The sequence below is a fragment of the Neomonachus schauinslandi genome, chromosome 2 (genome assembly GCF_002201575.2).
Source record: "Neomonachus schauinslandi chromosome 2, ASM220157v2, whole genome shotgun sequence".
Classification (NCBI taxonomy): domain Eukaryota; kingdom Metazoa; phylum Chordata; class Mammalia; order Carnivora; family Phocidae; genus Neomonachus; species Neomonachus schauinslandi.
In genome coordinates, this window is record NC_058404.1 from 139,386,043 (window position 1) to 139,399,324 (window position 13,282).

Consider the following 13,282-nt stretch of genomic DNA (forward strand, 5'->3'; position numbering starts at 1 on the left):
AATGAGTAAGCAGAGAATGTTAATGAACTCAAACTCCAACTCCAGCACAAGTTTGGCAAGGACGGCCTAGCTTGTTGCAAGATGAAATTTTTAATTATCTGGAATTTGGGGTAGATGACAGTTGCATGGAATATTTTGAGGTACAACTTTCCAGTCCTAAAGAGTTCTGCCAAGGGCCTGGACTCCACCCTCCCCCTCCCCCGCCCCGTTTTGGCTCTGTGAGACGAAGCTTCAAAGTAGGTTTAAACAAAGAGGAAGTCGCCTTACTTAGGTAGCCCCGAGGCAAGTACAGCGGCGCGAGCACCGCGGTAGTGGGGGTGGGGCGGAGTGGGGAGGCCACCGCCTCCCTGGGAATTGCTAGTCCCGGTCTCAGCCACAGAGTGCCTTTCCACACAGCGGGTGAAATAGGCCAGGCCTGCAGGCTACGCGGGTATGTTTAGTTTTAGAGGACATCTGTTGTTCTAAACTCCTTTTCCCCTTCAGAAATCTGGCAAGCGTTAGTCTTGTTCCACTCCGCACGAACCCACAAGTGTGCGTGTGCGGCTTCAGATCAGGCCCCGCCCTCAGACGCACACTGACACACAGAGAGACCTGGCCAGATCTTGCTCTTGGCCTTGACTGAAGCGGCTTCTCTGGAGCCACTAACCCCAGGGCCCGCTCAGCCTCCACCCCTAAAGGGGACCGCCCGGCTGCACTGCGCCAGAGCGGAGCCCTAGGAAGAAAGTTTGGAGTGCCGAGGCGAGTTGTGGGCCGCGGGATAAGGGAACCGGCGGACGGGGATCTTCACTCCAAGTTTGTGCGGCCGTCCTCGCGTCCCGGGGGCGCCTGCCCCGCCGCGCACTGCAGCCGCGGGACTTCAGCGCTCCGGGCGGAATGGGACTGCCGCTCCGGTTCCGCGGCCGGTGCTAGAGGCTCGGCCAGAAGCCGAGGGGGAACTTCTCTTGAGCGCTGTCGCCGTGGGCCCTCATTGTCTGCAGGAACTCTCCGGAATCCGGAGGGGGAGGACTGGATCGCTCTTCCACTGGGATTCGTCAAGAGTTCCGGCGGCAGCTGCGGCGGTTGCGGTGTCTCCCTTTGTCCTCCTAGGACCTCCCTCCCTTCCTTTTTCCCTCCCTCTGTCAGTTAGTGGGTCCTGCTGCCCCGGGCGCCGGGCCCCCTCATCAGCTCGCTGTCCCCTACCCCGGGGTGCGTCCCTGGTAACTCCTACCACTTTAGCGTCCCCACCGAGTCGAGCCGAGGGGGCTGTGAGCAGGAGGCAGCCGCAGGCCCCTGGCCGCAGGATGGTGGCGGGGCTCTCTCGGGCCCGCAGTCCCGGGAGCTGGCTGGTCCCCGGGCTGTGGCTGCTGGTGCTCAGCGGTCCTGGGGGGCCGGTGAGCGCCCAGGAGCAGCCCTCCTGCAGAGGAGCCTTTGATCTCTACTTCGTCCTGGACAAGTGAGTGCCGGAGGGAGGTCCAGGGTCTTCTGGTGGGTGGCATTGGATGAGCTGTGGCTGGGGAGACGGAGATGCGTGTGCGCCCTGGGGAGGGGTGCTAGAAAGCCGACGACGGGTGCTTTGTGCTATGCCCGTCCGAAGGGCAAGCGCTTTCTTATCTGTGCTGGCTGGGTGGTGATCGGAGGAGCCCCGAGCTGCTGGGCTCTCTGGGAGGTGGGGTGGTCACTGTTTGCCAGTCCTGGGGCCTCTTGGGAAATGGGAGAGTGTCTGTTTGGAGTAGCTGTCTGCATCCCTGTTTCTCGGCCCCCTCTGGCTTCACCCCCTCAACTGGCTAAAGTTTGCCGGGTCTGATCCAGATCACAGCGCTTTCGTTGTAGCCAGGAAAACCCCAGGGTCAAAGTACTCAAGGTGGTTTGCATTTCCTGTGAAGGAGGGTTGTGTTTATTTTGAAGAGGCGGGATCCTACTCCAAACAATTGGGCAGGTGGTCCCTGAAGATGGGTTGGCTTCCCTGATTCTTTTAGCGCCTAAGTTTCAGCTGCCGATACTATTACTTTGCTTGAAGTAGAGGCCGGGTTACCCCCCACGTAAATGTTTTGTTTTTGGTTTGTTTGTTTCTCATCAGTTCAATTTCATTTTACAGGTCTGGGAGTGTGGCAAATAATTGGATTGAAATTTACAATTTTGTCCAGCAACTTACCGAGAGATTTGTGAGGTATTTCTCCTACTTTTACTTTTCCAGGCAGGGGAGTTTGAGGTGGAGGGAAGTAGACTGAAGTGTAAGATAATTCCTTTTTTGAAACCTTTCGCAGGGAAAGCCTCTCATGAAATGTTGATTTTTAAGTGCCTCAAGACCATTATGACACACATGTAGTTATTAGGACAGCCCTTCAGTTGTTCAGGGCTTATTTCATCTGGATCCCAGAAACTTGGCTCAGGCCCTTGGGAAGCATCTTCAAATACTATTACAAATGTCTTTTCCTTTCTGATTTTTCATCTGTTTTGAATTTTAGTTGCGCTTTCTCATAATTTATCACATAAAACAAATTTTATGCTAATAGTATCCATAATGTATTTTTCTTTCCACACAATTCTTAGAATTGTAGAGGTCCTCATTTAAAAAAAAAAGTGTTGGTAAACTTCCAATGAACATGTGTTAATAACCCACTACCAGAAAAGGCACTTGTGTGTGTTTAAAGAGACGACTTGTGTTTACCCAATGTGTGGGTGTGTGGCTGGTTTAAAATTTAACTGTTCTATATATGCAATAAGCCTTACTAGGAAAGACTGGTTTTTTCTCCTATAAAAAGCATAACTGCTGTGAAATCCAGCTTACTCTCTTATTTAGAGGTAACTAGGAATTAGTGGCATCTCTATTTAAAAATAACCCCAGAACACCAGGCTTTTGAGCCTTTTTTTTTTCTTCTTCTTCTTTTTTTTTTTTTTTAAAGAAAAAAATGCGATGAGCAAATGCAAGTTTATCAAGATAATGGAAAGGACACAAAAAGGAGCTGTATCATTAAATATTGCTTCTTTCAGTCTTGTTAGCCCAAATGTTTTCTGTAAAACAGGCTTGGATGATCAAAACATTTTGAAAGTCATGTTGCAAGTAACTTCAAACAATCTGTAGAGGCCTAGGCAATCCTTGCTTTCAGTTATTGGCAGCAGTAAACTTATCCCTATAAAAATGTATGCTTGTCCATGTTCAATCATCAGTCTCCTGCTTAAGAAGCCAAGTATAACACTCTCATTTCTGGACAAGGTCTGAAGTAAAACTGTCTAGGAAAGAAAAATAAATAAGGCCCTCTATCTTTAAATGTTAAATGCAGTAGGGACAGTTGTTTATAAATTTTCTGATTTAATCCGAGAGTGTGCAGAGAGCATCACATAGATTTTGATCAAAAGTAGTAGATCATTTCAATACACCATTTTGAAGAAGTGGGCTTTTATTGATTTGGTCTGGTTTGCAAGTTGGAATTCTATGATAACACAGTTCTCTGGCTCAAATTTAGTTGCTTAGTTACTAACTCATAATACATTGTAGAAAGCGAATAAAGGCTGACTACTGGAGAGAATATCTTCAAATATGGATAAACCTTTGAGATCATTCTGATCTTCAGTTTATAGATCTTAGTTTCCTGTCTTCAGTTTCAGATCTTAGTCGTAGTTGTGTAGAGTGTCTTGGAGACAAGAACCATTCTGTGAGATAAATGCCTAAGGCTCAAAAGATGTAGCCGACTGGGGCAGGTGTTGCCAGTGGGAAGTATGATGTTTGAGATTAGGACAATTGGAAATGTCTAATCAAGACGGATTTGTTAGTCTCTTTCACATTGTCCATGATACTCTTACTTCCGGATCACTTTTGTCTCATATCATAATTGTGGTAATTAAATCAAACTGACTGCTCTCCAGCCCAAAATATTGCTAATGACAATTGCTCAGAAGGATCTGGCCTCCTTTAAGGAGATGAGGTAGAACAGGGAAAATAGGTAAAGGGAGAAGTATTTTCTACGAAAGGATTTTACATTGGCCTAGAATTCATCTTTCTAGGTAGTCTCTTCCCTAAATGGCCTTGTGGGTCATGGAGGATTGTTTGAGTGCTGAGAAGCACTGACTAAATCCAAGATGGCTTATGCAGTAATGTTAAGCAGAGTTAGTGTATCTATTTAGGGAGTTCCATTTAAAAGAAGCCTGGACCATCAGAGTCTGATTTTAACTGAGACTCCATAGCTATGTATCTGTATTGTATCAATATTTCTTTTAAAAATGTTTAACTGCCTCTTTTCTTATATTGCAGCCCTCAAATGAGATTATCTTTCATTGTGTTTTCTACTCAAGCAACCATTATTTTGCCATTAACTGGAGACAGGTTAGTGCATTATCATTTCACTGTAGGCTTTTAGTAGAGACTAATCTTAAAGGAATGATTGATATTTCCAAGTGGTGATTCAGGCCTCCCAGTGGAATCAAGCAAATGCAGACAGTTTAGCTCTGCTCACTAATAGAGGAGAAAGGAGGTATGAGTAATATAAAAGAGCAGATAATCTGAAAATCGATATCATTCTTGTTGGTTCTGGAATGTACAATGAAACCCAGATCTCTGCCTTAGTTGTCATTTTAGTAAGGGAGGCTGGTGTACTTTGTTTTGCATAATATGTGGATTTCTGCAAAGTTATACTTGAATATAGCTTTTTTTTAATAAATTATTTTTTTCTTTAAAAATGTCGAGAAAGAGCGCCTGGGTGGCTCAGATGGTTGGGCGTCTGCCTTCTGCTCAGGTCATGATCCCAGAGTCCTGGGATCGAGTCCCACATCGGGCTCCCGGCTCAGCGGGGAGCCTGCTTCTCCCTCTGACCCTTTCCCCTCTCATGCTGTTTCTCTCTCGCTCGCTCTCTAAAAAATAAATAAAATCTTTAAAAAAAAAAAATGTCGAGAAAATATAATATTTATTTATGTATTTTGTTTGTTTCAACTTTTTATTTAAACTCTGGTTAAAGAAACATAATATTTAAAGGGACTCAGGGAGAGAACTTATTTATACTTTGCAGAGTTAATTTGGAAAATTGTGTGTGTGTGTATATATATATAGATAGATAGATAAACTTCTAATTTATTTGTGCTTTAAGTTTACTTTTTTCTGGAGAGGAAATACCTCTGTAGATGAGGAGTCCAGCTTATGACCTCCGTCTTCTCATTGATACTTTCCTTCCATACTTTCTTGTGTGCATCTGGGTGTCATCAAGAGTCAGAGCAATAGTAGTCCCTTGTAACCCACATACAATAGCTTTGCTTCCATGAAAAGAAATTTTGTTCATTGCCCAGCTTAATTTTCAAAGATCCAGATAGATCTCCTAATGGAGTCTATTCATTAGAAGAAAGAAAGAACAGTGTTAACATTTATAGAGTGCTTATGTAGGGAAAAGCACTTAGCATGACACCAGACACAGAGTAGACTCTCAGTAATTGTCACCTGCATATGCTGTGCCAGGTTCTCAGTTGGGCACTTTGAAGATGAAGTGTAGTGATTGGTCAACAAAATTGGTATTGTTTAGAAATGCATGGAAAGGGTTTAAAATGTTAATCTAAATTAGAGATTCTTCCTTTATCATTGGTTAAATCTAAAAGAGGAGAGGACTGGGATAAAGAGGCTTCTATTTGAAGAGGTAGCATAAACATAAGCATGTTGCAGTTAAGAGTCACTGAACCAATTTACTAGCCAAATGGTCATGGACAAGATACTTAACCTCTTTATGCCTCAGTTTTGTCCATTTCTGTAATGATGACAATGATGATGGTGATAACAATATCTGCCTCATAAGGTTGTTGTGAGAATGAAGTCAGTGAATGTGGAGAATGCAGGACAGAGTCTGGTGCGTATGTATTCAAGAGATGAAAGCTCTGTCATCGCTATTATTTGTTACTACTACTATTATTATTATTTGGAGCCAGGGAATATGTAGTATTTTAATGATTAGTGAGGAATGATGCTTACAAATAGGGATAATTGTCCTGCTTGAAAGGATTTATAATATTCAAGGAGAAGTGATAATAATGCTACTTACAACTTATATACAGTTCACTCCTCTGTCTCTTTTTAAATAGAAATACCTTCTGTTTTAACGAATTGCACTATTTGTGGCATGCTGAATTAGTGGGGGGTGGCAGAAAGTACACTAAGAAGGCCTCGGTTAGAATTACAGCCGTGCCACTTACTGATTGAGAGACGTGGGGCAAATCATCTGCTCAGTGTGTCGGCTTTTATGTGTGTAAACCGCAGACATAATTGGCCATGTTTTCTTTCTTTCTCTTTTAAATCTTTATTATTGACACTCTTCTGTGCTTTCTTAGAGAGTTGTTGTAAAGATCAAAATAAGACAATGCAGAGAAAAGTACTTTTTATATCACAGAACAGTCTCCATTAAAGGGTATTATTTTCTGCTCCTAGTTCTTTCACTAATTTTATTTTATTAAGTCAGTAACTTCTCAAACTTCTCTGTGCTGGGTATTTGGGTATAGGGTCACTTTTCATCCATTACCTGCTCTCAAGTGTGTAGAAACAGTTCACATATTTAGATACAAAATTACTGAAAAAATGCTTCCACAACTATTGTGGGTCTTTGTTTCAAAGCCTAGACATTGGAATTCTACCTATAAACTTTCCTCATGCCCTAGGTCACATCACAGAGAGACCTGACTAAATGAGACACACAGTGAGTTTCACAATTTTGGTTCTGTTGTTCATAATTCTTCATTCCTTTGGTTATTATGAGAAGTACTTCTTTCCTGTTTCTCAGAGTGTTGCTAAATATTTTCAGTAGAGATGAAGAAGATTGGAAGGCAGTAATCCTTACAACAGAGCAGTGTCTTCTTTTTTTTTTTTTTTTTTTTTTTAAAGATTTTATTTATTTATTTGACAGAGAGAGAGATAGCGAGAGCAGGAACACAGCAGGGGGAGTGGGAGAGGGAGAAGCAGGCTTCCCGCAGAGCAGGGAGCCCGATGCGGGGCTCGATCCCAGGACCCTGGGATCACGACCTGAGCCGAAGGCAGACGCTTAACGACTGAGCCACCCAGGCGCCCCTAGAGCAGTGTCTTCTTATAGAATTTCAACATGGTGTCCAATACTCTGTGAGTACATGGATAGAATAATAAACTTGGCAAGATATGATCAGTTATACATTTTATATACTCATAAAAACTTTACTCTTCTAAGTGTTTCAGTTTGAAACACTCTTCTCTTGCCCCCATGATTTTTATCCTCTGTGTATCTGTTAGCTCATTCATCCACTTATCTACCTACCTGCTTGCCTACCTTATAGATGATGTATTGAGTGTTTTGGGCTCTGGGGGCAACACAAAGATGGATAATCTAGTGTGTGTGAGAGTAAGGAGTGTGCGCATACACTTAAATAGCTCAGGGCTGTATTATAGGATCAGATAAAAGTGCCATGTTGATTCAATATGGACAAATCTGGCCTCTCAGTATTAGAGAGTTTGAATCAAGAGTAATTTTAAAGGATATTTTTAGTTATTATGCTACATAATTGGGGATAGTGAATCATGCTCACTTCTATTCAATATGATCTTTTTTTTTTTTTTTAAAGATTTTATTTATTTATTTGAGACAGAGAGAATGAGAGAGAGAGAGCACATGAGAGGGGGGAGGGTCAGAGGGAGAAGCAGGCTCCCTGCCAAGCAGGGAGCCCGATGCGGGACTCGATCCCGGGACTCCAGGATCATGACCTGAGCCGAAGGCAGTCGCTTAACCAACTGAGCCACCCAGGCGCCCCTCAATATGATCTTAATGATGTAAAAGTGATTTAGTTAAAAACATTTAGTGAACAGTTATTATGTGCTAGGCAGTGTGCAAAATGCTTTCCATTCATTACCTCATTTCATCCTCATATTAATACATGTAATACATATTGTTATTATCTTAACTTTACAAATGAGGAAATGGAAGCTAAGGAAGGTAATGTAGCTTATCCAAGGACATACAGTTAATACGTGGTGAGGGTATATTAGCCAGAATGGTCTTTTAAAATATAAAGTAGAGTATGCCCCTCTCATGCTTATGACAGTTCTAATGGCCTGGAATAGAAAGCCTATGTCTCCTAATGGCCTAAAAGCCCTACCTGATTGCCTTACCCAATCTGCTCCTGTAACATTGTGTGCCACAGTTTAGCCCACTGGTCTTTCCATTCCCTGACCAGGCCAGGCTTCTTCCCACATTAGGAATTTTGCCCTTTCTCTGCCCCAGAACTTCCCCTGGCTAGCTCATTCTTATTCTTTAGGAATCATCCCATGCGTCCCCTCCTCTGAGACCCTTAGCCACAGGCACCCTGGCCCTCCTCCCCAGAGATTGGTCGTGATAGTCTATTTGGTTATCACTTTTTGAAATTATTCTGTTAAGTAATTTATTTTTATCTCCATCACCCTAACATAAATTGCATGAGAGCCGAGGGGTCTTCTTTGTCTTGTTCACCCACATATTTGATACCAGAACAGAACCTGGCACACAGTAGATGCTCAACAAATACTCGCTGGATGAATGGTTGAATTGGTCACTCTAGAACCTGAGTTATTAACTACTATCATATATTTTCTCTCTTTGAGAAATGATAAATGATGACTTAGATTTGCTAAGTTTCTTTCCTACTCTTGTAGATCAGTTATAAACTTTTCCAACACTCTTCTTAATGTATTTTTTCCCAAATTGAAAAAGTCATATAATTGTTTAACCTAAGCACAATAATCAATTACTTAGGAAAAAATATTCCTTAGGCAGACTTATAGGAACTGAAAGAGAGAAGTCATTTGATTAAGTTTAGATAATATATACATTTCTATTATTTGAAAAGATTTATTCTTATTCCTTAAAATCTGAACTAAAAATTTACTTGTGATAAAACAGTTCTTCATAAGAATTGGTAACTTATAAATTGGTTCATTAATTTTGCACAGAAATTTGGCAGTATCTGTAAAAATTTAGAAGGTTCCCATCAGCCATTCTACTTTTCAGGATTGTATTCCACTGAAATCCTAGCACCAGTGTGCAAAGATAGGTATGTGCAAAGTTGGACACTGAAGTGTTGCTCATAATAGCGAAAACTGTATTCAATCTAAATGTGTTTCAATTGATGTAATTTAAAAAAAAAATGTAGAATGAGATGCTATGTAGTCATGAAAAGAATTGGAAAATCCATGTATATTAACATGAAAATTTATCTAAGATACATTAATTGAGAAAAGCAGGTGGCAGAACACTCTTAAGTATGATTTTATTTTTCTAAAATAAAAACAAAAAAATCTTTAACTGTTTTTACGGTGTGTGTGTGTGTGTGTGTGATCATAAATGCATGGAAAAAAGTCTGGAAGATATGCAAGAAACTGCTGACAACGATACTTTCTTAGCAGTGACATTCAGGGTGGGGAGAACCTTCATTTTTTAATTTCCATACACCTTAGTGATTCAATTTTATTTCAACACTATTATTTGTAAAAAAAAAAACAAATGCTCAAAAAAAAAAAATTGTTACTGACTTCTTTAGCCAGAGATAGCTCTCTTGGAGTCAGAATGGAATTTAGGAGTTGGAAGGAGAAAGCATTCAGGAATAACACATATCCAATTGCTATCTTGGGGGATCCTGAGGGTTCCTTGTTAAAATGAAAACACCAGGAGTGGACCTTAAGTCAGGTAGACATGGAAGCTATATACTCGTTGTGTGACCTTGGGCAAGTAATTTCACTTTCTGCTGGCCAGTTCTCTTGCCCGTTAGAAGGAGCTAATCATTCCTACGATATCGCAATGTTGGGATGATTAAATGCCTATGATGCATGAGAAAGCCTAATTGATGTGGGAAGGAGTCTAAGGTTGAAATGGGATTTGGAGATTATCAGTGTACACTACCGCAATCATTTTCATCCTCAGGTGCCAGGATTCTAAGAGTAGTTTAGAGAGGTCAAATGAATTTGCTCGAAGTGACACAGCTAAGTAGTTCGAGCCAGGGTTCACGTCTAGTTCTGACTCCTGAGCATGAGCATTTAACCACTGCATTGCCTCAGACTTGCTGTGTTCCCCCTTCTGCACTTTTCACAATTAGTCAGAATTTGTCATAATTCGAAGACATGTTCTTCCTCTAAACCCATTCTGTTCTCTTTTAAACCAGTGATGTGGTGAGAGGAAGTGAATGTAGTTTTTTTTATTGTTGTTAATTGTATTAGAGAAGTGATTACTTCTGGTTAGAAAAGTCCGTTTGGGCCACACATTGTGCTAATCCTGAGAGGTCTGGGCAAGATAGCAGCTCAAGATTCTAGTCATGGATATGCTAATAGTTATTTCAGTGCAGTCCCACGTCTGCTTTATATTCTAGAAAATGAAATACATGGTTACTCATACCTGGGAGACAAACCTGGCACACCCAAGTGGTAAAACGCAGAGGTCAATTTCTCATAACTTAGTAACGCATTGAATGGGGAAGTGGGGTAAAAAAATATACCAAACGCAGCCAGTATGGACTTCAGGTGTGAGCCACGGACCACACTTTGGTAAGCGTAGACTAAGCGGGAGAGAATTTTTTCACAAAACCCAGACTGTGCAGAGCATTTTGTAAGCAGCTATTTATGAATCCAGAACTGCTACCTTGGGTTCATTGGTCTGGGCTCTGGACCACAGAGACATTGACACATGTTGGCCTTAGAGTGACATGTTAAATAAACAATAAGCAAGTTTTGATTCATGACAGAACAGCGCAAGACTTAGTGGCTTAAACAACAGCAATTTTATTACCGTTCACAATTCTGTGGACTGATGGCTTGGCTGGGAGGTTTCTCTGCCCCATGTGATGTTGTCTGATGCTGTAGGCATAGAGCTGGTTGTTGATTCTGGAGCTCAGCTAGAGCTGTTCAGTGGAATAACTTGGTTCTCCTCCATGTGTCCTCCTCATGTGGCATAGCTTCTCACGGTATGATGACTGGGTTCCAAGAGAGAGCTTTCCAAGAGCAAGTATTACAAGATGAAGGAAACAAAGTCCCCATTTTTTAAAGGATTGGACTCAGATGTCCAAGAATATCACTTCTACCGTATCCTATTGCCAAGCAGTAGCAGGACTAGGCCAGATTCAAGGGGGGAGGAGATAAATGCCATCTCTTGATGGGAGAACGGGCATATAGAGAGTGGGAAGGAATTGACAGAGGTCATATTGGAGATCACCTACTATAGATTTTATGAAAAGTAATAATGAAACTCTAAGATGGATCTCTTTTGATGTAAACATGTCAGCTTAGCGAAAAAATATAAACCTTGTATATGACCAAAATAACAAATTAGATAGGTAATTTGGGCTCTAGTCTTTAGATTCTAGTGTGACCCATAATCCATCTCAGTAAATTTTGAATGCGAAGTGTCCTTTACTTTTTTTTTTTATACTTTTTTTTTATTGTTATGTTAATCCCCATACATTACATCATTAGTTTTCGACGTAGTGTTCCATGATTCATTGTTTGTGCATAACACCCAGTGCTCCATGCAGAACGTGCCCTCCTCAATACCCATCACCAGGCTAACCCATCCTCCCACCCCCCTCCCCTCTAGAACCCTCAGTTTGTTTTTCAGAGTCCATCGTCTCTCATGGTTCGTCTACCCCTCCGATTTCCCCCACTTCATTCTTCCCCTCCTGCTACCTTCTTCTTCTTCTTCTTTTTTTTCTTAACATATATTGCATTGTTTGTTTCAGAGGTACAGATCTGAGATTCAACAGTCTTGCACAATTCACAGCGCTTACCAGAGCACATACCCTCCCCAGTGTCTATCACCCAGTCACCCCATCCCTCCCACCCCACCCCCCACTCCAGCAACCCTCAGTTTGTTTCCTGAGATTAAGAATTCCTTTACTTTTATTATTTTTTATTAACCTCTTCCTTTCATTCCTTTTATTCTTTTCCATAAATGAAAAATATTTGTTTATTAACATTAATACATTCTCTTTTACTTTTATATTTTTAATATTACCATTATGTCCTTCTTGAGTCATGTTAGAATAGATTGGCACATTTTGCTTTACCTCCATGATTTTAAATAGTATTATTAAATTTCAACTATCAAGGACTTAAGAATTAACAATAGGTAGAAATACTTTCTAGTACAATGTGAGGATAGAAGTTTTCTTAACTAGAAATGACTGCAAATTTTTAAAAATATCTTAAAATTTTGAGCTATAAAAGAAGTACATTTTGAGGTTGTTGGTATTCAACTATTTATTCAAGAACAATAGTGCACACTTATGGATATGATTTGTTGTTTGTGTGATTTAATATAAAGTTTTAAGGTTGTGTGTTTTGTGAGGGATGATTAAAGGGACAGTTCCCAAGTGAGGTTTATAAACTGTGACTAACAAAGCTGGTAATTTGTACTTAAGTTTTCTTCTATGGATAAAGGGATAGGAGTACAGTGAGTAGATATTAACAGTTGGTTATTGATAATTGAATACTATGGGCTATGTAGTATATGAAGTGTTCTACATGTGATAGTACCTTTAATTTTGATTAAACTCCACTATGTAAGTACTGTCATCACCCCCATTTTTCAGATGGGAGAAATGGAGGGCCAGAGAGGCTATATAACTTACCCAGAGTTGCAAAACTAGGAGGTGTTAGGGCTGGGAATTGAGGCCAAGGTCCCATTGCTTGACCTGTATGTTGCATTCATTGATGCAGAGTGACATAAAGAAAGAATAGAGGGTTGGTTGGCAGATAACCTCACTCGGTCCCTGACTCATGATGTGATAAAAGAATAATAACTAATATCTGTGTAGCACTCACTTTGTACCAGACATTTTATATGCATTAGGATATGATAGGTGTTCAAGAAGAGCAACATGGCAGTGGAAAGGAGAAACTATGAGGAGGAGAGTTTGTTTTGGGCACTTCTCACTTTCTTTCTCCTGTCTCTCCTACTACCCTCTCTGTCCAGGCACCTGCTACCTTCTGAATGCTCAAAGCTGCCAAATAACATTATATTATAAATATCATAGTGGGGACCCAATAAATATCTATAAAAGGAATGAATGAAAACCTAACTGGGCAGGCATTATTTACATTTTATGGAGATGGAAACTGAGCTCCAGGACAGTAAACTGCTGGTGTATGCAGTTTATTAGTTGTAGAACTAGACCTTCAGTTCACTTCTGATTTGCTCCAATCCATAAGTCTTCCTCCCTCATTACATAGCTTCCCATTTGACTTCTTTCCAGAACCTCCTCCCACCAAAGTTCAATGTAACACCTTCTTTCCTTCCTTTTTTCTTTTCCCTTCTCCTTTCTGGTTTCTGTATCAAAATGTTTCAACTCTCAGTTT

The 13,282-nt window shown here is 41.0% G+C and overlaps 1 protein-coding gene across 1 annotated transcript in view; it reads left to right on the forward strand.

Moving 5' to 3' along the window:
- The first annotated feature begins 900 nt into the window (after positions 1 to 900).
- The window catches only part of ANTXR2 (ANTXR cell adhesion molecule 2), a 147,983-nt gene continuing 135,601 nt past the window's right edge, over positions 901 to 13,282 (forward strand). Inside the window, exons 1-3 of the mRNA XM_021702234.1 lie at positions 901 to 1,432; positions 2,075 to 2,146; positions 4,229 to 4,300. Coding sequence (XP_021557909.1) covers positions 1,281 to 1,432; positions 2,075 to 2,146; positions 4,229 to 4,300 — 296 coding nt within the window. The 5' untranslated portion in view covers positions 901 to 1,280. The remainder of the gene's footprint in view (positions 1,433 to 2,074; positions 2,147 to 4,228; positions 4,301 to 13,282) is intronic.